This window comes from Lipotes vexillifer, unplaced genomic scaffold, assembly GCF_000442215.2.
Source record: "Lipotes vexillifer unplaced genomic scaffold, Lipotes_vexillifer_v1.1 scaffold944, whole genome shotgun sequence".
NCBI classification, from domain to species: Eukaryota; Metazoa; Chordata; class Mammalia; order Artiodactyla; family Lipotidae; genus Lipotes; species Lipotes vexillifer.
Genome location: NW_006785040.1, coordinates 1814258 through 1839652, shown reverse-complemented (window position 1 = coordinate 1839652; position 25395 = coordinate 1814258). Strand labels below are relative to the sequence as shown.

Below are 25395 nucleotides of genomic sequence, written 5' to 3'. Positions count from 1 at the left end.
TAAACAACACTAGACACTAGATAAAGTGGTCAGGGCAGGTTCTCATCAGTAATAATTCCTGCCGCAGGAAAAGGGGTCAGTGTGGACTGGACTCAGCTTTGATTTGTGCTGAGGTGACTGGAAGTTTTGGAAGGAGATGGAGGGAGTCGTGTGTGGAGGCTTCGTGTAGTCAGGCAGGTGACAGATTGTGAGGGTCGGTCAGTGCAGGGGCCAGCAGGCCAGCTGCGTCTGCAGGCTGGCGTTGTGGGATTTTGGCTCCTACCCCCAGAGTGGCGGCCTCGAGTTTTCTCAGGCAGGCACCTTGTGGGGGGCGGGGGTCAGCCTAGTGGTGCGGCCTTGAGCTGTCGGAAACTCTGTTGGTGTTTGTTCAAGCCCTCAGGGACAGAGGTTGAGGCCTAGGGGAGGAGGGGGCCCTGGCTAGTGATTGGTTGAGGAGAGGGTCTTTCTTGTCATTCTTTATTGGTAGAGCACATAGCTTTCTCTGGATACCTAAATAAGAGAATATAGGAAAAATGAATACGACAAAACTCTGTTGTCAGAGAACAGTTTTATTGGCAAAAGGCATCTCAGTGATGATTAATGAAATGGAAAATTGTGAGATGCCTCCCTTAATCACTCTTATAAATTAACTGCATTTTGCAGCACAGCTGAAGCTTTTGATTATATTGTTTCGAGCCAAGAATGGAAAGAACTATTGAGTGTGAGTTTATTTCCTCTTCAAAAATCCAGGAAGCACATTAGTCAGGTTATTCAAAGGTGCTGATGAAAGTTTCCAAATTTCACACAAATACCTCCAGAGACAGAAAAAAAAAAACCTGTCATATCCAGGAAATAACAGAGTCAAAGAAGTGTAGATAATGATCTCTTACCCTGCTGCCATAGACTCTTTATGGAGTTTGTTTTATGGTCTTTTTTTTTCAGTGTACTTTTTATGGAGAGAAAACGATCGCCACTTTTCCCACCGATGTGGACATATATATAAATATTTTTAGACCTCTCCCAACCGGACTGTAAAAATAATGATATTTTCTACCACGATCTCTCGTCTTTGCACACTGCTGGGAAGATGGGATGCAGGTGTACCACTAGCCTGGAAACCTCTGCACTCTTGAGGCGTGGTGTTTATCTCAACACTCTCAGGTCCCGTCCCCAGGGCAGAGTTGTGGTCCATTAGAACAGGTACTTATCCAAAGGAAACATGATAAGGCCAGTGAATTGGGAACATTAATTCCATCTGCTGCCCTGATTCCCCTTTGTGATATAGTATAACACATTTATAGGTTCTGGGAATTAGGAGGTAGACAACTTTGGGAAGGCAGCATTCTGCCTACTGAAGGTGAAAATGTTTATCACAATGAAATAAGTTTCATCCAGTGCAGTTCCACATTGGCCTGTGTAGGTGCCCGTTGCACACTGTGTTCCGCTCTGTAATCATGATACGTGATAGTAAAATGCTTATCAGGGAACACGGAACTGGATTAGGAGTTAGGAGAGATGCCAGACCTATCAGTTGCCACATTGACAGCTGTGTGACCTCAGGTAAACCTCCTGACCCTTAAACAAAAATTTTTCCCTTCCGTCTTCTCATTTGTAAAATGAAGGTTCTGTGTTAGACTATTGCCATAACCTCTGCCAAAGCCCCTCCAAGTCTGAGAAATCCTTCTGGTCTGAGGTGAAGGGCATGAAGAATAAGGTGCTTTGATGTGGTTATTGTGTTCTTGTCAATTTATTATTATCTTAGATGCTCATAAAGTTTATGCACATTTAAAGTTAGTTATTTCCTCATTGTATCGTTAACGTAGATGAATCCAGCTCGAAGTGTCAGATAGATAATTTATTCTTTCCTTAGGAAGATGAACAGACTAACCCAGTAGCAACTTTCTTGGTCCCTCCGGAAACCAGTCATTGAGTTGTCCTAGGGTCGATGCATGGTCTTCCCAAAGGATCAGGTATGGGTTTTAACAGATTACGGTAAGACACCTTGGGTACCTTCCAGAAATAGATTAAAAACAGTTTTTATTTTTCATATTTTAAACTCATTGCAGACAACACTGAACAGAAATTAGAAACTCCTAAGTGGATTTGAAGTGATAAAAATAGCTATAGAAGTTGAAGAATAACCATTTCAAGTGTTGTGTCTTCTGCGTGTAGGCAGTTGGTGCAGCCATGAACATCCCCTGTGAAGTTTGGTCATACACCTCTGAACACTGCTCTGGTCTGGACCCAAGGGTGTGTCTCTCGTATGTTGGGGAAACGTTAGCTTTGTCCCCATGTAGGCTTGCTGTCCCATTGACACATGCAGGAGTGTGGCCTCAGGGTGGCTGGAACCTCTTCCAACTCTTTAAGGTTTGCTTGAAGACAATTGTGTGTATTTATAGGCACCGAGTGACAGTAAGTTTGGATGTTACCGAGCCAAAACACAAGATGCCATGTTGCTACAAACAAACTTAGGTGTTATTTTAGAATTAGATTCAAGTTCCTTTGCCAGCAGAGAACATTGGGGGTTGGATTTTCTGAATCATCGTTCCAAGATGTTCACAGGAGTTGTCCTGTCACTTCCCCTCTTCATCCCACATTGAATTCACCAGGACAAGAGTATTCAAGCCAGAGGTCTGGCCAGACACCTTGGAACAATAAAGTATATTTAAGAATTGAACATTTTGTGTTTTTTATTGTAGTATTGAGTAGGGGATGGAAAATCAGCCAGTTATAGTACTACTGAAGTCTACATTCAAAAGAGAACGTTTACCAGGCAAACCTTTGGTTACTTATTTGGTTGAGGGCCTACTCAATGCAAAAGTTTTTTGTGGGAATTTGGTGAGTCATAGTGATGACATAACATGACCTCAGAGGCGTTCACAGCTCTGCGGTAGAGACAGATACGTAGAAAACTGTGTACTAGGCTTATTCCATGTTGGCCGTGGTGCTTGATGGGGGCATATCTCAGCCCTTTGGAAGGTCATGGTTAGGACGTATGGTTGGAAGGTTTCTGCAGTGTAGGGTCAGTGACAGCCTCACTGCAGACAAAGGAAGCGTGTCACAGGATTGAGGACTTGCTGCTCTGGCTTCCGGGTCACAAAGAGGAAGTGTTGGAATGACCTATAAAACCACTGAGAGATGATGACTTTGGAAAAACATCAGCCAAGTGGGTTATTCCATATACTTTGTAAAGAAATAGAGCCATAAATACTCCAGAAAAGTTTGTATGAATAGATCATTGAACACAAAATTCCAAGAGAATCATTTGTTTGCTACGCTAGGAGTTGAATATGTTTGAGAGTAATATGTAAGGTTTTCTGACTCTGGTAATGCTTTTTGTACATGGTTCAACAAGAGATGGCTTATTTTAATCAGAAATTATTTTGGTAAAGGTCTCTGTGCACATAAAAATAGCAACCAAGATCATTACTATTTGAATGTTGTAGGCAATTTATTTTATAATCCCATTTTCACTTGTTTCTTCTCTACCTCCCTTCCCCAAATGGAGTGAGTGTGTAGAGATAGACACGTGCATTGTCTTCAGTATTAATGTTCCTAACATTAGGGATAAGTGCGTCCTGCATTGTTGTGCATTCATGAAGTAGGTTTGAAAAAGCTTGAGATTAAGTGAAATTCACATGCTTTTGACAGTAGTTTTGGGGAGATAAATTTAAGCTTTATCCCTTAGCTTGGTGTATAGTTGAGACATTCATAGGTATCCTCTTTATTCTATGGGTTTTTTTCCCCTTTCTTAGAAATAAATATTATTCAGGAGTTGAATAATGTTGTGTTCAAAAGTCCAGTGATTGAAAAACAACCCTCAGCCTTCAGAAGAGACTAAACTTGGCTGAAGCAGGCTGCACGTGCTAACCCAATGCTGCACGCTAATCTTAGCAGAAGTGTTATAAACATCTAAATATTTTAGCTTGGGATTTAGACATTGCTTTTCATCAGTAACAGAATAGACGTAAAGTCTATTTTTCTTCCTTTGCTCACATTGCCATCAGTGTTAATTTATCTTTTGTTTCTTCTGGGTGATTCTGTATATGCATGTCTTGTGTCTTCAGTTGTGAGCTGTTCCAGGAGGGAAACCATGTGTCTGTTGCTTCTGGAGCCATGCAGGACCTGACCCAGCAGCCTTCAGGCACCAGGCTTTCATTCAGTGTTGAATAAACGGGATAACCAGGAGCGGCTTACTTTTTTCATTCAAGGATTAGTTTCAGATGTACAAAATGGTGATTCAGTATCTTTCTGCTTTACTCGGTATACAAAGTTACTACAATATTGTTGACTCTACTCCTTGAGCTGTACATTGCATCCCTGTGACTTATTTTATTTTATAACATCCCTCTTACTCCCCTTCACCTATTTGCCCATCCCCCCACCCCCTTCCCCTCTAGCAACCTCTAGTTTGTTTCCTGTATCTGAGTCTGTTTCTGTTTTGTTATATTTGTTCGTTTTGAAGTTAACTCCTAAAGCGTTGATTTCATTGCCTTGCCCAAGATCAAACCAGAATACTTATTTAGAAAATAACCCTTAGGTGTGAATGGTACCGAAGCTCTAAGTCAGTGGCTGTACCTTTTAATCAAAATTATCAGCATTTTGTGGTTCATATTAATACTACAGGCGAGTAACTTCATTTAAAGAAACCTAGATAAACTTACGGCTCTGTGTTTCAAAGTCTGAATAAGAAACGAATGATTTGGCAGATGGAAGAGGCAGTTAAGAATTCGGTATAACTTCTATTGAGAGATTTTTTTTCTGTAAAATGGGAAGTATGATTTCTTCATAGAATTTCATAAAATACTTCAATGTTATTGGAAAGAAACTTTGAAAAGTCAGAAATTAGCTGCAACTATTGGAGAGAGAGAAATCAGCCTCTTTTTATTTTTTCTGAATGTCCCATTTTTAGCATCGCCCTTCTAAAACAAATGAGACATTTTACTTAATACACAGTGAGTGAATATTCAGAGGAGCATTGCATTTTAAAGCTAGAAATCATTCTCAAGGGTATCTAGCCTATTTCCCCAGATGATATAGTCAGAAAGTGTCGGCCGTAGAACCTGAGGACCTGTGGCCTCCGGTCCCATTCTGCTACTTCACGTCTGTGTGACCTTGGGAAAGTCACTTAACCTTTCTGAGCTTCAGGTTCTTAATCTGTAAAATAAGGATCCTTTGTCTTACCCCTTGTTTTGATCAAATGAAATGAGTTCTGTGAAATCCATTTGAGCCGGTCAGCAGAATTCAAACATGAACAAATTGAGGCCTTCTCTGGGAATCTAGCTAGGTTGCTCTGGAGGGGGCAGCTAGGGCTAGCACCCGGCCCCTTGGAGTGCAGGGGGCAGTGACATCAGTATGGCAAGGCTCCTGCTCTTTGGAGAAGGTATATGTGTCTTGCAGATGAGGGAAAGCAGCGCCTGGGTCAGGACCTGCTGTAAACCGTTCAGCTGGGTTGTGTGTTGTGACAGCCGACCTGGCATTTATCACTGTCCCTGGCAACTCAGAAGGAACACCGGCACAGTGCTGTCTGTCTGATTTCTGGAACACAGGCCGTCCTTTCTGACAGTTCCAAAGTGGAGGCACTTTGAGCTGCTGCCCATTACCAAAGACTCAGACACAAGTGTCCATCCACCTTCCTAGCTGTTCGGATGCTGGAAGTTTCTTTTTCTGGGGCCGCTGTCAGGCTCAGGGCTCCAAGCTGCTTCCCTCTCCTTCAGGCCAGGCTCTGCCAACAGCCCTGGACTCTCAAACTGGCTGCTGCCTCTGTCTCGGGAGCGATGTGTGTCTTGGGAGCAGACAGCTCTCTGGCCCGGGGCTGGCTTGGCGCTGCAGGTCACCCGGGAGGCGCCAGGGCTGTAGAAATGTCCTCTGAACGGTCACTTTCACTTCCAGGACGATACCACAGAGGGGTGTTAGTATTATTTTCACATGGTAACAGGCGCTGCTCACTGGGCCTGCTCCACGCTAGGCCTTCTCCTGGACACGTCACTGTCACCCTCGCTTCAGTGTCACAAGGTGTACGTCGTCCCCAACTTACCACTGATTACACTGAGCATCAGTTCAAAGCATGGTCCGTGTCAGGGATGGGATGTTTGGGGATGTTGAAATCTAACCCCAAGTGAAGGCATTTGGAGGTGGGGCCTTCAGGGGGAATTAGTGCCCTTGTAAGAAGAGGCCAGAGTGCTGGTCAGCTCCCTTCCCGCCATGCAAGGACACGCCGAGAAGATGACTGTCTCTGAACAGGAAGGGAGCCTTGACCTAGAACCCGACCATATGGCACCCTGTTCTGGGTGTTGACTGAAAAAAAATGCACAACATGAGAGTCGTGAGTTAAGTTTTATTTGGGGCAAAATGAGGACTATAGCCCGGGAGACAGCCTCTCAGATAGCTCTGAGAAACTGCTCCAAAGAGGCAGGGGGAGGTCAGTATAGATGCGATTTTAGTGAAGGGGGAACGTGCAGTCAAACATGCATTTTGGCAGAAGGTGGCTGCTCGTCACGAGGAGCAGATGTCTCTGATAATGATTTTAGTGCTTTTCTGGATACAAGGCGATTCAAGAATTGGGCTCATAAAGTCTTCTCCTGAGAATATCCAAAACTATCTGAAGGCCTGCTCTGCCGGTTTTTCCCAGAGCACAGAGGGCCTCCTTCCTGCTGTCCACCCTGAGCTCCTTTCAGGGGTGTTGAAGGGCAGTGGCTGCAGTGGTTTGTGACTTAGTCCTTGTAGAGGCAGATGGCAAGTGCCAGTGTTTAGTTGGTATGGGACTTCCAGCCTAAAACTGTGAGGAATACATTTCTGTTGCTTAAGCTGCCCAATCTGTGCTTTTTTGTTACAGTGGCCCAAACTGACTGAAGACAGTCGCTTAGCTAGCAAAGGTGGAGGCAAGTCCAGCTGCGTCTGGATTTCTAAGGCCCAGGGTCATTTGAATGCTTCGTTCCCCAAGTGGAGTTAAGTCTTTTCCATTCAGGAAACAAGCATTGTGTGTCGAACCTCACCACTACTAAGCCCTGATACTAGGGTGATGGCTCATAATGAGGTCCTGTCCCCAAGGTGCTTATTCCAGGAGCGCTCGGTAGGAAGGACGAGACACGTGCCCCAGCGACCACAGGGGAGGTGAAGAGACATGTCCCGTGAGGGCAGGACCCTCCACTTCTCCCAGAGCCTGCCCAGTGGTCCAGGACAGACTCCGATGCCCTCAGCCCTGTGCCCTGCAGGTGCAGCCTGGGCCCATCGCTCCCATGGCCCGATCTCAGGGCTGGAAACTGGATCTCGTCTGGTCCTGACCCTTGGCTTCGCCACCTCCCACTTCCCTGGACAAGAAGAGGGAGGTGAGAATAGGAAGGTCATCTCCATAAAGTAGTTTCTGTTGTCGAAATCATTCCAAGAAGTGAGTAGTGGAAATAATAGTCAAAGTCCTTTATCTTCAATTCGGTTAACCTGCAATTATGTTAAATAAGGCTAGTTTTAAGTAGTTAGGTGCTAGTGAACCCCATGTACCAAGCTGGCTGGGTTTTGTGATATTTTGTGTGTATTTTTATGATTCTCTTGAAAATTGCTTATAGGTAACTGCTGTTTTACAAGAATATTTACAATATTTGTACGTTCTGGTGCTGAATGTCAGTGTTGCCATCACTTAATAACCATAGTCACAGTTTATTACTCAAATATTTATGACCCTAAGTAACTTGAAATTCATTGTTTAATAGATTTCTCAACATTTGGGGGAAAATGGGGGTAACATGGTAAAATGAGATAGTCCTTTAATAGGAGTATACTCCTTTCTCAACACCGACCTGGGGGCTTCAGGTAGGAAATATGTACATATATCCCCTCTGCAATCAGGAAAGAAAGTGCTGTTGTTTGTACCCAACGATCATGTTTAGGACAGCCTTTGAGCAGCTGTAATGAATTTTATAATCCATGTGAGTTTTTGTTGTTGTTGTTATTTATTTATTCATCTATTTATTTACTCGTTTACTTACCAGTAGGTGCTAGCTAAAAGCTTACGTATGCTGAGCTTCTTTTTTTTTTTTTTTTTTTAAGATGTTGGGGGTAGGAGTTTATTAATTAATTAATTTTTGCTGTGTTGGGTCTTCGTTTTTGTGTGAGGGCTTTCTCTAGTTGTGGCAAGCGGGGGCCACTCACATCGCGGCCTCTCTTGTTGTGGAGCACAGGCTCCAGACGCGCAGGCTCAGTAGTTGTGGCTCACGGGCCTAGTTGCTCTGCGGCATGTGGGATCCTCCCAGACCAGGGCTCGAACCCATGTCCCCTGCCTTAGCAGGCAGATTCTCAACCACTGCGCCGCCAGGGAAGCTCTGATTTTCTTTTTTTTTTTTTTTTTTTGCGGTCCGCGGGCCTCTCCCTGCTGTGGCCTCTCCCGCTGCAGAGCACAGGCTCCGGACGCGCAGGCTCAGCGGCCATGGCTCACGGGCCCAGCCGCTCCGCTGCACGTGGGATCTTCTTGGCACGAACCTGCGTCCCCTGCATCGGCAGGTGGACTCCCAACCACTGCGCCACCAGGGAAGCCCTGAGCTTCATTTTTAAATTGAGTTTTACTGAAAGAGGTAAAGACACAGGAGTGGGCATAAAACATCGTGAGTTCTCCGGTCACCCATACTGCTTCTGGTGAGGTGAGGGGAAATCTCAGGCAGCGAGTGGTCTCTGATGAGAGGTGCGCTAAGACTGCAGTCAGTGAAGCCAGCCCAGCAGCAGGGTGGGCACTGGTGCCGGAAGATGCCAGCCAGAATCTTGTTCCCACGTGGGCATGTTTCCAAACTATTCTATTCCATGCCAGTGAGTGGAATTTTGCATTTGAAAAATTGTCCTCACAAACCCTTACTTTCATGCAATTGTTAAGTGTTGTAGAGAATGTGAATTTGTGATTTGGGTAACAGTCACAGGTGGACAGTGCCACTGATATGTTTAATAGGTAGAAACCTTTTGTGCCTCTTATTCTAATATTCTGAGCAAGAAAATTGGCTTTTCTCAAGACCTCATCAACTAACATTGTCAAAAAAGCAAGTTAAGGTTTCCCGTCAGCTAGAGAGAAATACCAGTAAGGAGAATAGAAAGCCTCTTACGAGTTTCAAGCAAAGCATGTCTTCAACTTTTGAGGGTGTCCCTAAGCACGTGCAGCAGTGAACCCTCAGTGGTGCAGACTTGAGAAACTGTATGAATGTTAGATGGGAACTATTTATCCCCTTGCATGGACAAGGCAACTGCAGTTCAAGCAAGACCTCCTCCCGGCTGTGTACTTTATGCATTCTGATCAATCTGGAAAGCAAATAATTCATTTAGGATCTTAGAAAATACTGTATGTGGCACTGTGGCAGGAGGTTCCCTAGAGGAACTTCACATTTAATGGGAAGGAGACCAGTCAGTCTAGGCTGAGGCTGAGAGCTAGTTGAGTGTAACAAATGATAAATGCTTCCTCCTCTCATGGCGGGTACGGTTCAACTTTAGGGCATTCGGGGTCACGGCAGGAAATCTAATCCAGCTCACATGGTTCAGGACTGTTTGCCGCGGTATGAGGAGGGTTAAGGGAGCAATCAGAGACGTGAGCCCCAGGGAATAGCAGCCCCCTGAAACTGATACCTGCCCTAAACTAAGCCTGAAGTGAAGGGGCAAAGAGCGGACCCCCAGGGGATGTAATCCTGAGAGGAAGCCGCCCGGACCAGGCAACCTGGGCGGAGCAGGGAGCCCCTGGCCCTCTGCTCCTTCCCAGATGTCTCCTACCCGGACCTCCTGTGGGCCAACCTGTTTCACTCATTTATTTTTTGAAGTATAGTTGATTTAAAATGTCGTGTTAGTTTCAGGTGTACAGCCAAGGGATTCAGTTTTATATATATAAAGTATACATATTCTTTTTCAGGTTCTTTTCCCTTATAGGTTAGTACAAAATATTGAGTAGAGTTCCCCGTGCTATACAGTAGGCCCTTGTTGATTATCTGTTTTATATATAGTAGTGTGTATATGTCAGTCCCAACCTCCTAATTTATCCCACTCCCCCCCTTCCCCTTTTGTAACCATAAGGTTTTCTTCTGTGAGTATACTTCTGTTTTGCAAATAAGTTCATCTTTATCAGTTTTTTTTTAGATTCCGCATATATTTGTCTTTGTCTGACTTCACTTAGTATGATAATCTCTAGGTCCATCCGTGTTGATGCAAACGGCATTATTTCATTCTTTTTTATCTCTTGGCCAATCTGAAGCCATCAGCAAAGATGTGCAGGGGGGCAGCTTGTAGTGTCAGAGGCCAGCCTTCCAGGACACGGAGCAGTGGGGGAGAAGGGGGCAGAGTGAAGTTGGGAAGGGGCAAAGGGAGAAGCCCCAGCACAGGTGCCCTTGAACTCTCCCTTTGGAAGATGAGAAGGGTAAAGCATATTGGAGAGGATGAGCTGGGCTTTGCATCCGGTGGGATTGGCGGCCCTGAGCTGAACATTGAGCTCTGAACTGTGTCTCAAGATGGCAGCCTGAACATTCCATTCTTAAACCAATTTTAAGGGAATTTGCTAAACTGATTTACCTGGGCACAGGTATGTGGTGAGAAGTTCCTGTGGATACTGGTTCTTATGCCTTCGTCATTATAAACATCACCTGTTGCAGACTGTAAAACATGACTGGTCTCTGCTCCAACCCCTAGAGACTTCAGTTCAGGAGGGTTCAGAGGCCGCAGGAATCTGCATTTTAACATCACATCCAGGGGTTCTCCGAAATTCTCTAGCAGCATTTTGAGAAGTATACATTTCAAGTAATCTTTCTTGCCGTGTTAATTTGTTTCTTTCCTAGGGACTAGATAATTATTTCTTTTGTCCAAAAATCTTTGGATGGCTGTATTTGGAGATGGTAATTAAGTTCTGGTCTGGGCCATTTTTCTTCAGATAGGTAGACTAATTACCTTGACATTTCCTTGTAGATCCAATTTTCCAACAAGATAGTCACTGTTTGCTTCCCTTTAAGCTCCCTACAAGGTCTCTTCATCTGTTACATAATATCCAAAGTAAAACAAATATTTCTGTTTTTCCTTTCATGTTCTACACATCATGGTTAAGCCCATGCCTTGGGTCTCCTGAATACATCAAAAATTATGGTTATTTTTTAAAAGAAAACAGTTTTACCCGTCACAACAGTAATGATATCCTTAAGTTTAAGCGCAGTATTTAAAGACATTGGATCATAAGGTAATGACTTAAACTGCATTGATCAAATTAAAATAAAAAATTAACAGTATGAATTTGGTTTAAAATATATACTTACCTGGCTTGTTCTTGATGTGTGTAACTTCCAGGTATCTAAAATTTTGCCACTTCAAGTGCAGACTTTGTTTTAACATTTTCAGGTAGAAATTATTTAAGAATGTGCCATGTAAATAGCTGCTGTTAAAAAACCCAACACCGTGAACTGCATTTTCCCTTTTGTCACTAATGCAGTGGCAGGATTTTGCACACAGATGCAGTAGGACCTGCAGGTCTTTGGATGTGCCTGCTGTTTGCCCCACCCAGGGATCCAGACTGGCCTCTTCCAGCTGGTTCTTCTGTCTTTAGTGTCACCAGGTGCTTCTCACTCGTCCTGTGTCTGATATTCTCTTCCGTTTTTCCCCCTCAGTGCATTTTAAATTCTTTTTTTTTTTTTAATTGGGGTATAGTTGTTTTACAATGTTGTATTGGTTTCTACTGTACAGTGAAGTTTGCGGTATGCGGGCCTCTCACTGTTGTGGCCTCTCCCGTCGCGGAGCACAGGCTCCGGACGCGCAGGCTCAGCGGCCATGGCTCACGGGCCCAGCCGCTCCGCGGCATGTGGGATCTTCCCGGACCGGGGCACGATCTTCCCGGACCGGGGCACGAACCCATGTCCCCTGATCGGCAGGCGGACTCTCTACCACTGCGCCACCAGAGAAGCCCTCTTCAACCTGTTTGAACAGTGCTTCTTGGACTCTGAAACTTCTTTGTTGTTGCTTTTGTTCTCGTGGCTGTGCCAGAGGGCAGGGAATTTCATTGAAATCCTGGATTCAATACAAATGAACGTATTTACAAAACAGAAAGACACTCATAGACAAGAGAACAAATTCATGATTACCAAAGGGGGAAGCAGGAAGGGATAAATTAGGAGGTTTGGATTAACATATACACACTACTGTGTATAAAATAAACAAGGACCTGCTGTACAGCACAGGGAACTACTCAGTACACTGTAATGACCTATATGGGAAAAGAATCTGAAAAAGAATGTATATATATGTATGTATGATGAAGTCACTTTGCTGTACACCTGAAACTAACACAACATTTTAAATCAATTATACTTCAATTTAAAAAAAGAAAATCAATCGATCAATTAATCCTGGGTTCAGGGGGCATCAACTGCGTGAGCAAGGTGGTGGAGGGCCCTTGAGGGAGCAGCAGAGGCAGAAGGAGGAGGAATCACACCATCCCGAGTGGTCCTGTGACTCCCTCCCAAGGGCTGTGCAGGGCGGCCCGTGTCCCACTAACTTCGACGGTGAGGATTCCTCACCGCAGCCCCATTGCCATCTCAGTGACCTGGGGACCACTCGGTGTCGTGCTTTCTGCTTCGGTCCACTCTTAGGTTGCTTGGGCAATTACTGGCCAACTATTACCTTTGTTGTGCCCTTTATGAAAGATAAGAGCCACCAATAACGAAGATTAAGTAAATGAGCCAGTAGAACGGAAACGGGTGTGTGCATCCAACAGGCTGACGTGATAGATATTGATGGACGTGTGCAGTTGCTAAATGTTATTTGAAACTTGTTCTTGCAGTCTTAAAGTCATTTGTCGTCCTCTGGGTATGGAAATACAATGATTAGAAAGCTGTTTTACCATCCTGAGATACACGCACCGTTGATTTTGTAATTTGTTGCTACTTTCTACTTATGGTAAATGGTCCATGATACATAAAAGAAATTTATGGCAGTGCTGTTCATGGTGAATAAATATTAGAAAGAAAATACATTTAGACAATAGACTGGAGCCCTGTAATGGGAGATCCTGCGGTTCAGTTTGTGTGGTTTATTTTCTCTCAATAATTTTAATAGTTGCTATGTAAATATTTTCCTTTTGGGGGTATTTGATTTCACCTTGGCCTGATATTTGACATATTTTAGGCACGATGGGAAAAGTAACCAATCCTGGTCCTTCTCAGTGTACTTTTTCTGATGTCAGTAAATAAAATGAATAATTAATGCCTGCCTTCTTCTAGAAGTTATTACGAGTGGCTTACAGAATCCTTCACTGACTTCCAGTTGCATTTTGGATTCAACACAAAATATGTGGCATCGTCTACAAAACCGGTCAGGTTTTATCAGTGCCTTCCCCCTCCAGCTTCATCCTGGACACCGCACGCCAGAGGTACACTGAATACCAGGCTCATGCCCTCTGCACTGGGCTCCCTCCACGTGGAAAACCTTCCCAGCTACTCACCTGACTAGTTCCTGCACATCCTGCAATGCTCAAATTAAATTTCCCCTCCTCAGAGAGCCTTGCCTGCTGCCTTGGTCCCACCCCCCACCCCCCATCATTAGACTTTCTCTCAGCACCTTGTCCTTCTGGCCATCATACGTGTCTCATGGTGTCATTTCCTTGGCCTGATGTTGTTTCCTCCTGGGTGTGAGTGCTAGGAAGTATCTCCTTATGTCACCGCTCTTGGCCAGTGCTCTGTCCCAAAGCTGCTATACACTGTGCGTGGTTACCCTTTGCACTGTGAGATGCTACAATATAAAAACTATATAACATGCAAGCAAATAGCGGAACAGATGAGTGTGGCCTGACACAGCCCTGTAACTTCCATCCAGGTCAGGAGAGAGTCCTGCCAGCACCTCTAAAACTCCTGCATCTTGCCTCCCCCTCTCCAGCTGGGACTCCTCTTTTCCCGCTAAATTATACAACATCCTGAATTTTATAGAAATTCCTTTCTTGTTTGTCTTTATAGACTCAAGGGTGCGCCCTATATTTGGGGTGCAGTGTTGCTCATTGGTGAACTTTACGTAAATGGAATTATGTGGTGTATATTCTTTAGTGTCTAACCCAACTCACTTACAGTTATACTTGTGGTCTTCCTCTGGCTGTGCATGTAGTAGAAGGTTGGTATTTCCATTGAGGTGTAACATTTCATTACGTGGAATACACCCTGTGGTTGGCAAAATAATGACCTCCCCCCCACCCCAAAGATGTCCACCTCCCAAACTCACAAACCTGTGGACATGTTCGTTTACACGGCAAAGGGGATTAGGTTGCAGATGGAATCAAGATGGTTTATCACTTGTATCCCTGTAGCTCATAATTTCTCTGATGCTGTATGTCTTTCTATTAGACTGAATTATATGAAAATGCTGGTATAGACCATTCTTTTTCTTTTTTAATTGGAGTATAGTTGATTTACAATGTTGTGTTAGTTTCAGGTGTACAGGGAAGCGAATCTGTTATGCATATACATATATCCACTCTTTTTAAGATTCTGTCCCCATATTACAGAGCACTGAGTAGAGTTCCCTGTGCTATACAGTAGGTCCTTATTAGTTATCTATTTTATATGTAGTAGTGTGTGTATGTCAATCCCAATCTCCCAATTTATCCCTCCCCCGACTTCCCCCCTGGATATCATAAGTTTGTTTTCTACAATTGTAACTTACAGACTTTTTTTTTTTTTTTTTGCGGACTCTCAACCACTGCGCCCCCAGGGAAGCCCTAGACCATTCTTGATTATAAAAATAGCTGTTACGTATGGATCTACTGAACAGAGCCACTCTAGGCCAGCTATAATTTAAAAATTCTGGAGCTTTTCCTTTGAGGAATTGGGACCTAAAAATAGTGAATACCTCAGGAACAGTCCACCCTCTCAAGATGCTCATGAACACTTGGTTGTGCCAGCTGTCTTGGCTGGCATTTGCTTTAATTTGAATTAGCCCCCTCCTGTCACAGAGGGGACTACACTCCAACACTGATGGGTAATGACAAGTGTGGATCCTTGGGGATCTGTGAAGGTAATTGCTAAATTTCACTCAGGGTTTCCCTGGGAAAAGTAACTATACGTACTTATGGAAAAGCTGGTCTTTTCAAAGAAAACTATGTGTCCAATTAGAAAATTCTTTATTTTGATATTATAAACCAAGCATGTAGTTAAAATTTCACCTCATTTTCGAGTGTGGATTTGGCCATAAGATGCCGTGCACAGTGGAGCGTGCGACCTCAGTAAGGAGCACAGGACGCCTCCTGGAAACGGAGCGCTGACTGGATCCTGGCTGCTGGGCTGGATGTCCTTAGTGACACGTGTCAGATTCTTTGTTCTCAAGTGTCAGAAATCAGCTCAAACTAGTTTAAGTAAAATGGGAAATAAAATATTTCATAAAGAAACAGGAGTGTGCTGTTAAATCTAAGGGAAAAATTTATTTAGGCCTCGGGAGAAAAATTAGGTCAAGAAATTCAAACCAATAGGGACCCTCCTCTCTCTTTGCTTCTTGTCTCTTTGTGTGTTGGTGTAACTCATTCTTCCTGTTCTGTAAGCCTGCTCTCCTTCCTTCCGAAGCCGCGTGCCATATGGGAGTAGCCACCTCCTGCCACCCCCCTCCGCTTCCATCCTGGTGTTGCGTGACAAAGGCAAGAATAAATTGGAATAGTGTTACCGAGTCCAAGCTCGAACTGCTTGCCACACGACAGGCCAATAAATCTGGAACCCAGTTGTTGGGGAAAGGAATAGCATCTTTATTTGGAAATCCGGCAGACCAAAAAGATGGTGGACTCCTTCCCCAAAGAACCATCTTGCCTGAGTTAGAATTCAGGCTTCGTTTTATACTGAAAGGGGAGGGGATAAAATCAAACACGTACTGGTTCCCATCAGCCTCCGGAGGGGATGTGATAATTTCTTCCTCCCTGCAGTCGTTCACAGGTGGGACCAGTCAGGATGTTTCCTGTGAGCTAAAAGACGAAGGTCTTTTAGCTTAACACTTACTGCCTGGGAAGCAGGGTTCCCAGAGATGGGCTGTTATGTGTAATTGAAGCTTATAGGCAACACTCTTTAGTGATTAACTTGTAAGAGAGTACAGGGGCTCTTCCCTATTACAGTATTTTAACCCCACCCCTAAAATCCTGGAGCAGACTTCTGACCCATTCTGGGCCAGTTACTTGAGGCTGAGGCAGTGAGGGGGGCGCTTACAGTGTGGAAACATAGCTCTGGCATCCATGGGTGGGAGAGGAGGGCAGTTGGGATCATTTGTCAAGAGGCATCTAGTACTTTGACAGACGGTTGCATCAGGGTGGCGAGCCCTTTTGAAAAAATGAGCTAAATTTTTTTAGAGTCTGTCATTAAATTGCTGGTGGTTCTTGCCTTTGAGTCTTGTTTGTTAGTTACTTAATGCTTATTGAGTGCCTGCAGGGATCTGTGACATCGGGAAATGACGCGTTGAGCTTGCTAAAAAGCTGCCCTGGTATAGGAAACTTGTCTCACGATTGCCTGTGGGTTTCAGTGAGTCAAGGCAAAGACAGACGGTATCTAAAGATGCTTTGAAGGCATCGTTATCATACACAGCAATGTGAGATTCAAATGCTCGATTTTAAATGCTACCACTTACGTTCATAGCCATATTTTTACTGAAAGGGGTTTCTCCTGGGCATGATATATTGTGAAATTTCTTCTGATGGTGATCGGGTCGTAGTGCCCTTGCTTTTGTGATTTATGGAACAACATGATGCCTTTAAAACATTCTATCAAAATAGGTCCAAGTTAGCCTGAGCTGTGAAGGTAAGAATGACTTAACATTTTGAATTAATTTCATAAAGGAGCTATCAGACACAGTCAGTTAAACTGAAGAGCCTAAAATAATTTCATTTCTGGTGATCGGTGTGCAAGTAAAAAATGAGAAAGAAGACGGTTTAGGAGATCGATACTTACACTCGGTGTTTTGCCTGTTTGGTCCTCCTCCTCCTTTTCTAGAGGAACTGGCAGAACCAATTACTCCTCCAGCAGTTTTGTTGAGTTGCAGGTGGAGGGTGTTAGTAATAGTGGTGGATTCGATTTCAAAGTGCTGTGCCCTCAGGCGGTAACGTTATGTTAAATTCACGTTATGTAAGTCAACCTGGGAAGTTTCCAAATTCACAGGAGAAAAGGAGAGTGGATCCCAGATCAGTCTGTAAAGCTGACAGAGAACAGGTGGTGAGAGCCCAGGACAACCTAAGGAGTGGGACAGCCGTATAACCCGGAGGAAGATGATGGAGAGAGAGTGCCCAGGGGAAGAGGGGTCACCTGAGCATGGGTCTGATAGCTCGGGCGTGTCAGCTCCTCTCTGTCGCTAAGGCGGTGATGATTCGTAATTAACTGCCAGGCGTTGAAAGAAGGGCCTGCCAGCCAAATTTAATTTCTTTTTCTTTTTTAAGATATTTTTTTTGATGTGGACCATTTTTAAAGTCTTTATTGAATTTGTTACAATATTGCTTCTGTTTTATGTTTTTTGGCTTTTTGGCCGTGAGGCACGTGGGATCTCAGCTCCCCATCCAGGGATCGAACCCACACCCCCCTGCATTGGAAGGCGAAGTCCTAACCACTGGACCGCCAGGGAAGTCCCCAAATTTAATTTCTAATTAGTGAAATCAACAGAAGCTTTTTGAAGGGTAAGGCTCCACCCTCCACCATGAGCACTATCTCCCTCTCACACAGCATTGGTTGCTTCCATCTTTCAGGATTGGCTGCCCAGCCCACCCCAGCCCTATAGTCAGTTACAGAGTCACCAACATGGAGTCAGCGTTAATTAGTATTTTGTGGCCACAGCTTTCATCCATTCCTCACGCTCACAACCAGCAAAAGCACTCAAAGTACTTAGAAGACACAAAACAACAGTCACGGGAGGGGAGAATTTCAAGGAGTGGAGAACTCTCCCTGCGAAGGATACCCGGTCTCTGTTGAGCTGCTGATTCACATATATTCTCTGGGAATTTAAACTATCAGTGACCTAAGCTTGGATCTAGTGATATCCCAGAGAAGGTCTCTTTCCATTTTGAGAGCCAGAAACAGTCTTCTAGTCTTAATATTCTTCTGAAAGCTGCTTGATAGAAGAGGAGATTGATTGGCTCAAAGATGGATTATTGTGAGAAAAACAACTGAATTCACTTCCTCCTTCCGTGGTGAGTGGGGGGCCATCTGACTGACCCCTCTGCCTTCAGCCACGGGAAATAAAATGCAAAATCGCCAGCTGTTCCCATCACGGCTGGCAAGGCCTGGACCTCGGCTGTCGCTGCGGGCCCTGCTCTCCTTCCGCCACGCCCAGCGCTCCTGCACTTGCAGCTTCCCGTGCTCTGACCTCCTAGGACGGGGGGCTTCTTTAGGAGAGGCCTCAGTATCACGCAGAAATCATCCTCCAGTCTCACTTCTGCTGGCCGTGGCTCCTTTGTCCATTTAGCCACGTGAGGCTATACCCACAGTGCATTAAACAAAGTGCCTATGATGCATGGAAACATGCAAGTCGGTTATTGCTGCTTGAGGAATGCACTGCTTTGTGGTGGAGTCTCACAGCTGCAACCTGCGTCACCCTACTTTGGGCTCCCAACAAAAGTTAAAATGCTGATTTCTCCTCATTAGAGCTTGGGGTGCAAAGAGAGTGGATGAAAGGAATGTGATCTCTGTATCCTTTACTTTCTTTATCAAGTACAGGAAATTTAATGTGCTTTTGACTTTTCCCCATATTGTATGTCAGATGTCGCTGGGACATTGGTAGTGAGCGCAGTAAATAGTAAAGCAATGTTTATTCAGGTTTCTATAATTTTCATAAATTATAATGGGCTTTCAGACACGTTTGCATTTATCCTGTGACAACCACGCTCTAGATTCCTCTTGTTTCCCACTCCTTCCTTTCTTTTCTCCACGTTTGTAGTCTCAGTTTCTACTTTTGAAATAATCACCCCTGAGTTTTCATTTGGATCTCTGCTCCTCATCAGAAGGCATGAAGTCTGATAAAGGCAGCAGGGAATTCTGTGAGACAGATGGAGCTCAGGATGAGATAAGATGCATCGATTTTAGGGAGGCAGCATGCAGTGGACTTATTCTTAAATCAGTTCACGGGACGTGGTGGAGTCTGTAAGCATTGTTTTAATCTGTATTTCTTCCATTTCAGTTGTAAAATTGGCACAAAAATATCAAGCTCTTGGGCTTCCTTGGTGGCGCAGTGGTTGAGAGTGCGCCTGCCGATGCAGGGGACATGGGTTCGTGCCCCCATCCGGGAAGATCCCACGTTCCGCGGAGCGGCTGGGCCCGTGAGCCATGGCCGCTGGGCCTGCGCGTCCGGAGCCTGTGCTCCTCAGCGGGAGAGGCCACAACAGTGAGGGGCCCGCGTACCGCAAAAAAAAAAAAAAAAAAAAAATCAAGCTCTAATCATGAATTGCTAAGATAATAGCATTCTGGAAAGATGAATTTTATATTTAAAACAACCAAATGACCTAGGAAAGCGTTTAGTTTGGTTTTACTTCCTTGTTTGTTTTCTTTTTGCCTGAGTTAAAAATAAGTATGAGCAACAGTTATGTCACTAGGGACAAGGGGATTGCCAGCCTTAAATGTCAGTTTGCATTAAGTCTTTTAGGACCAATTGCTATTTATGGCATAGTTAATGCAGTTGGGGTTGTATTAACACTTTACTTTCTGCATCAACCAGCAATTGCGTCTCTGACAGGTGTGCCGGCAAACAACAACGTTCCTTCTCATAAAGGCATCTGTGAATTCATTCATCCATTCAGCCCACAGTCCCTGGGCGCTGTGGTGTCCTAGACTTTGTACCAGGCATTGGGAACATGAACATCCAGCCCACTTCCTTAAGTAGCTTCCAGTCTGCCAATGACACAGGCATTCAATACGTCATTTCATAGCGCAATATCATTTCAGAAAAGCATTTACAAAGTGTTGCAGTTGCTTCCAATTGAAAAGAATAATAAACTCTGCCTGTGAAGCCAGGCACAGCTTCCTAAAATGTCAGAGAGAGATGATATTTTAGCTGATAACGAAAGAATGCGAAGGGGTTTGCCAGAGAGGAGTGTCAGGAGACAGAAGTCAATGGTATGTGCGAAGCTGGGGGTTGGGGGTTGGGACACAGGAGGAAATGGTTCCTGGAGCAAAGAGTGGGGAGGGCTCAGGCTTGGCTCAGAGGTAGAGGGAAGGAGGGGAGACTTTCTTTGGAGTGATGTGCAAAGGGCTTTTTACTTGAGCACAGAAGACAGTAGCCTCAGAGAGGGCTCTAAATGCAAAAGGGGTACATAAATGTGTCCTGACACCTAGGTGTGTATTCTCTGCTCCCAAAAGCATGGTTGACTGACGTTTTCTATTACGTGCCCAGGATCAACCACTTTTCACCACCTGTACCACTACCACCTGGGACACACCTCCATCACCCTGGCCTCCTAGTGGGTCCCTGCTGGGCCCACTCTTGCTTCCATATTCTTTGCTCTCCATGAAGCAGCTCCCCTGGGGATCTTTTTGTGGGAGTCTGGTTCATGCACTGCTGTCTCATATGCCTTGCACTCAGAGGAAAAGCCAACCCGCACTGTGGCATCCAGACCCTACTCTCCCGCACTGTGACATCCAGACTCCCACCCTCCTTGCTCAGTGTGGTCATCTCACTCACATCACTGTGGCCACCCTGGCCCCTGTCTCTTTGCTGTCCTCCACACCAAAGCACACACTATCTTACAGACTGTATTCCTGCCTCTCCCTCTACCTGGATTGTTTGCCCTCAGATGTCAGCCTGTGTCTTACTCTGTCTGGGGCTGCTACAACACAACACCATAGACCAGGCAGCTTAAACACAGAGATTTATCTTTCACAGTTCTGGAGGCTGGAAGTCCAAGATCAGGATGCCGGCTGTGGTATCTGGTGAGGGCTCTCTCCTTGGGTTGAAGATGGCCACCTTCTCTCTGTGTCCTCACACGGCCGGCCTTTTCTCCACGTATACAGGTTGAGAGAAGGGAGGCAAGCTTTCTGGTGTCTCTTCTTATAAGGGCACTAACCCTATCACGAGGACCCCACCCTCATGACCCTCACCTAACTGCGATTACCTCCCAAAGGTTCCATCTTCATATACCATCACATTGAGGTTTAAGGCATCAGCGTATGAATTTAAGGGGGAACACAGTTCAGTCCACAGCAGTCTGATGTGCTTCTTCCCAGCTGTACTTCTTTCAGTTTCTGTTCAAATGTCTCTTTATTAGGAAATCTGTCTGACCTCTTTATATACAAAGAGGTGACAAGACCCCCTCGGTCCTGTTTTTTTCTTCTTCTCTTAGTGTGTTTATCTGCTTATTGTTTGTCCCCCATCCCTGCACTAGAATACAAGAAAGGAATATGGAACAAATGAAAGCTTTTGGACTTGTCGGGTTGATAACAGTGCCATAACAGGTTCTCAGAACAGGGCTTGCCAGAGTAAGCCTGGGTAAAATATCAATGGATGGATGGATGGATGGATGGATGGGAGATTTGTTCACCTTCTTAGGCCAGTGTTTAATTGTAAACATGCTTTTCCATTTTATTGCCTCTGTAAGATATGCACGATTACCAAACAGAACAGAGAATATATTACAGCCTCAATCTCATCATTCTAGGCAAAAATATGTAATTCTGTTGAGAGATGCACTACTGAAGCTCAACATTTCAGGGGATAATTTATTAACTTCTCTTGCCCTTCATGGGAAGCAGGAACAGTTCTACTCAAATTTTCCATAATTCAACTCCTGCAAGTTAAGATGAGGAAGTCTGAATTTGGGATGCCAAATTAGATGTTCAAGTTAGATTTTCACTGTTAACCTGCATTCTAACTCAAAAACCAGATCTATGTTCTGGTTTCACCTGTGTAAAAATTAAATATGCATATCGACCAGGACTGGAGAGGAAGATGGAAAAATGAAAACTTTTGTTTTCTTGGAACCATTAGCAAGATGGTTTGTGGGGTTTTTTTTCTCCTCTTCGTTTTCTATTATTATTGTGGTAATATTGTTTGTGTAGTTAAAAAAATAAATTACCTTGCACTCTGAAATGAAATTTGGCTAAAGACCGTCTGGATTTCTGTGGGTAAAATTACCCTGCCTTTTTTTTTTTTTTTTGCGGTACGCGGGCCTCTCACTGCTGTGGTCTCTCCTGTTGCGGAGCACAGGCTCCGGACGCGCAGGCTCAGCGGCCATGGCTCACGGGCCCAGCCGCTCCGCGGCATGTGGGATCCTCCCGGACCGGGGCACGAGCCCGTAGCCCCTGCATCGGCAGGCGGACTCTCAACCACTGCGCCACCAGGGAAGCCCTACCCTGCTTTTTAAAAGTAAGAATGTTACCTGAAAGAAGTGTGGTTCATCTCTACTTAAAAAATGGCATCAGTGATCCAGAATCACTTCACTTAAGTGGGCTCTGCTATCAACGCCTGTTTGGTTATCCTACTGTGCATTCGTCCATCCAGTAATATACACTGAATTGGTTTTCTGTTCTTAGCACAGTGAGCATGCAGGGAGCAGAGTCTTTGTCCTCTTTCTGAACTGTCCTTTCATTCATTTTCCCACTTACTGGAGCCACCTCATGGTTATTCATCTTTCTTTTCCCTGCCCTATGTGTCCATAGAATGATTTAAGATCTCTTATATCCACCTTCCTCCCTGGGCTCGCCCTCCTGGATCCCTGGGAGCTGTTCATCCACCCTGCTCACGTCCTGGTGAAGCAGCCCATTCTGTCATGAAGCAATACTAGTGGTTAGAAATTCTGAAGGTTTTTTGATACATAATTCTGTCTCTGTGAAATTTCCTTTTGGTTCTAACTCTGGCATCTGGACTATGCAGAAGTCCTCTGTCTGGCATGTGATAATTCAAATAGACAGAGACTAAGCATTTGGTTTTTGAGTCTGAACCCTTCCTTCAGCCTTACTTCATATGACATATTTTGCAATGTCTCTGTCTTCAGGTCCTCTTTGTAGAAACACTCTGTCCATCGTTATCTCTGACAATATCCAGCCTAGACCTGGACACCATATTGTGAGCGTACTTGGGCCAGGGAGGGACCTACTGGGAACATCACTGTAACATCATTCAAGTACACTTTTGCAAGGAAATTAGTTACGCTACTGGCTGCTCAAGAAGTTGATGCAAAGCAGAAGTCTTAGGGTTTTTTTTTTTTTTCATATGAACTTCTATCAGTGCATCTAATAGATATATTTAAAACAAATTTTAGAATCCTAGATTATTCTTATTAGAAACAAGATTTGAAAGATATCCATTGTTTGAGCTGATGAAGACAATACCACTAATTTCATCATTCTTCATCTTGATTAGATTCAGTCTTGAGTATGAAACCGTTATTGTTTTGATTGTTACCCTGGGATTTAATCTGAACAGTGTTTGAGAAATGTCCACTTCGGTTCTGTGGGAGATCATGTACACTATCATGGTCCTAGGGATAGTACTACTGCAAGATTGATGCTATTCACAGCTTTGGTGAGAATGGCTTATTTCCTCTGTAAATGAAATGAAAAGCTGCTGAATCAGTGAGATCTGATCACTTCTTGTCACTGGCCAACGACTTCCTCCCATAGAAAACCCTACCCAATAGGAAATGAGGCTGACTCAGTATGACCTTTCATCGTAATTTCATACTCATGTTTAGTCTTATTTTTAAGTGCTGAAAAGCCACTTTTTAGTAGGCAGATTCAGTTCTCAATGGCAAATAAGCGTACTGGTAGAAATTTCTAAAAACTGTAGAACACTTTCCTGCTAAGGTTTTAATGGTCCTCAGAATTTTTCTTAATTGGATAACCTAGATGGCCAATATTAATTGTTTGGAGTCTCGATTCTATAACCTAGATAGCCAATATTAAATATTTAGATGTCAAATGCTATTTACTATCCCATGGTTGAATATTATCTATATTTTGATTTACAGAAATCTGATACATTCTAATGAACTTTCAGCCTTGGATAAGGGTGTATTTATATATCATGTTGCCTACTTTTTGAGGCCATCTCCATCCTATTGCATTTTGACTCGCAGTTAATGCGAGTCGCAATAGTGGGCACTATAAGAGAGAATATTTTGTGATCTATATATAGGCAGAAGGGGCAGTAGTTCATTTGCAGTGTGACCATATGACTTAATTTGCCCTGGAGAGTCCCAGTTGCTCTGGTATAATTAATAATAATTATTATTTGTATGTAACTATTATATTTATTGATTATTAATATTACCCCCTTTGTCTCTCAAATGATCCTAGTTTGGACTGTAAATTATAATCATCCTAATTTGAAAGGAACTGAAAGTTTGGTCTCAGCAGCCAATATGCCTGGTTAATTTCCTAGATCTTTTCAACCTTTAGCATTCTTTAGCAGTGTCTCCAGATCCGCCTCACACCCCCAACACCTGCTATAATGCCGTCCCTGGAGGGGACTAAAACCTAGAAAAGGGATAGGTGGGTTACCCAGTGCACTAGCAAGACCTGGGAAGTCTTAAAGCTTTGTTTGAGGAGCTATAGAAGGAAGAAAAGGCCCAGGATGGTGAGAAGTAGGCAAACGTTGATTAAAATTGGCACATAGTATGTGCTAAATAAATGTTTGAATTTGGTAGCCTGAAATAGGACTTAACAATGTGGATGTCAATGAAGAGAAAGATGAGAGAGGTCTTAGGGCTGGAAAATTCATCATACTTGGGTTTGATTCGATGGGGGTTAATAGGTTGGCTGTAATAAGAAACACCACAATCACCCTATGCTGTGGAATCTAGTTCACTGGGTGGAGAAGCATTAAGTTACACAGAAGCTGTAAACATAATATCCAATTCTTCTTGAGATAAGGCTTTGCCGTGGGATAGAGAAGGGAACCTGGGGCCTTTGGACACTGAGGCAGAGGGCAGAGAAAGGAGTTGATCATAGCTTCAAGGATGAGAATGCGCCTGAGCTCTTGATTTGAATGAAGTGTATCCACTGGCTTATTTTAGTTCCTTATTTTACTCACAGAGTTTCTCTTTCCTGCTGTTGCTTTAGGAGCTGGTGGGGAGTAATCCTCCACAAAGAAACTGGAAAGGCATAGCGATCGCACTGCTTGTCATCCTGGTCATCTGCTCCCTGATTGTCACCTCAGTGGTGCTGCTGACACCAGGTACTCACATTTATTCTTGGAAAAGCAAGCTGCTATAAGGGAGAAAGGGCATAAGTTTACTTTGAGATTTTTTCTAAGTAAATACCCATTATATAATTTCTTTTTCCCAGATTCTAAGTCTCATTGTGCCATACGTTAAAATGATGTAATACACTTTCAATAAAAAAGATCTATTTTACATGCTTTGAATTTGTTTAGATAATTGTTGACTGGGTGGAAATTCTTGGCATATATTAAAATTCACAAGTATTAATTTATGCTTGATGAGCCTAAAGATGGTGTCATTATAAATATAATAATTTTATATATCTAATGGCATTC

At 44.0% G+C, this 25395-nt stretch overlaps 1 protein-coding gene across 2 annotated transcripts in view; it reads left to right on the top strand.

Moving 5' to 3' along the window:
* The window catches only part of DPP6 (dipeptidyl peptidase like 6), an 800631-nt gene that overhangs the window by 361026 nt on the left and 414210 nt on the right, over positions 1-25395 (top strand). For both annotated transcript variants that reach the window (XM_007457181.1, XM_007457180.1), the window contains exon 2: positions 24960-25074. In XM_007457181.1, the coding sequence (XP_007457243.1) occupies positions 24960-25074 (115 nt within the window). The remainder of the gene's footprint in view (positions 1-24959; positions 25075-25395) is intronic.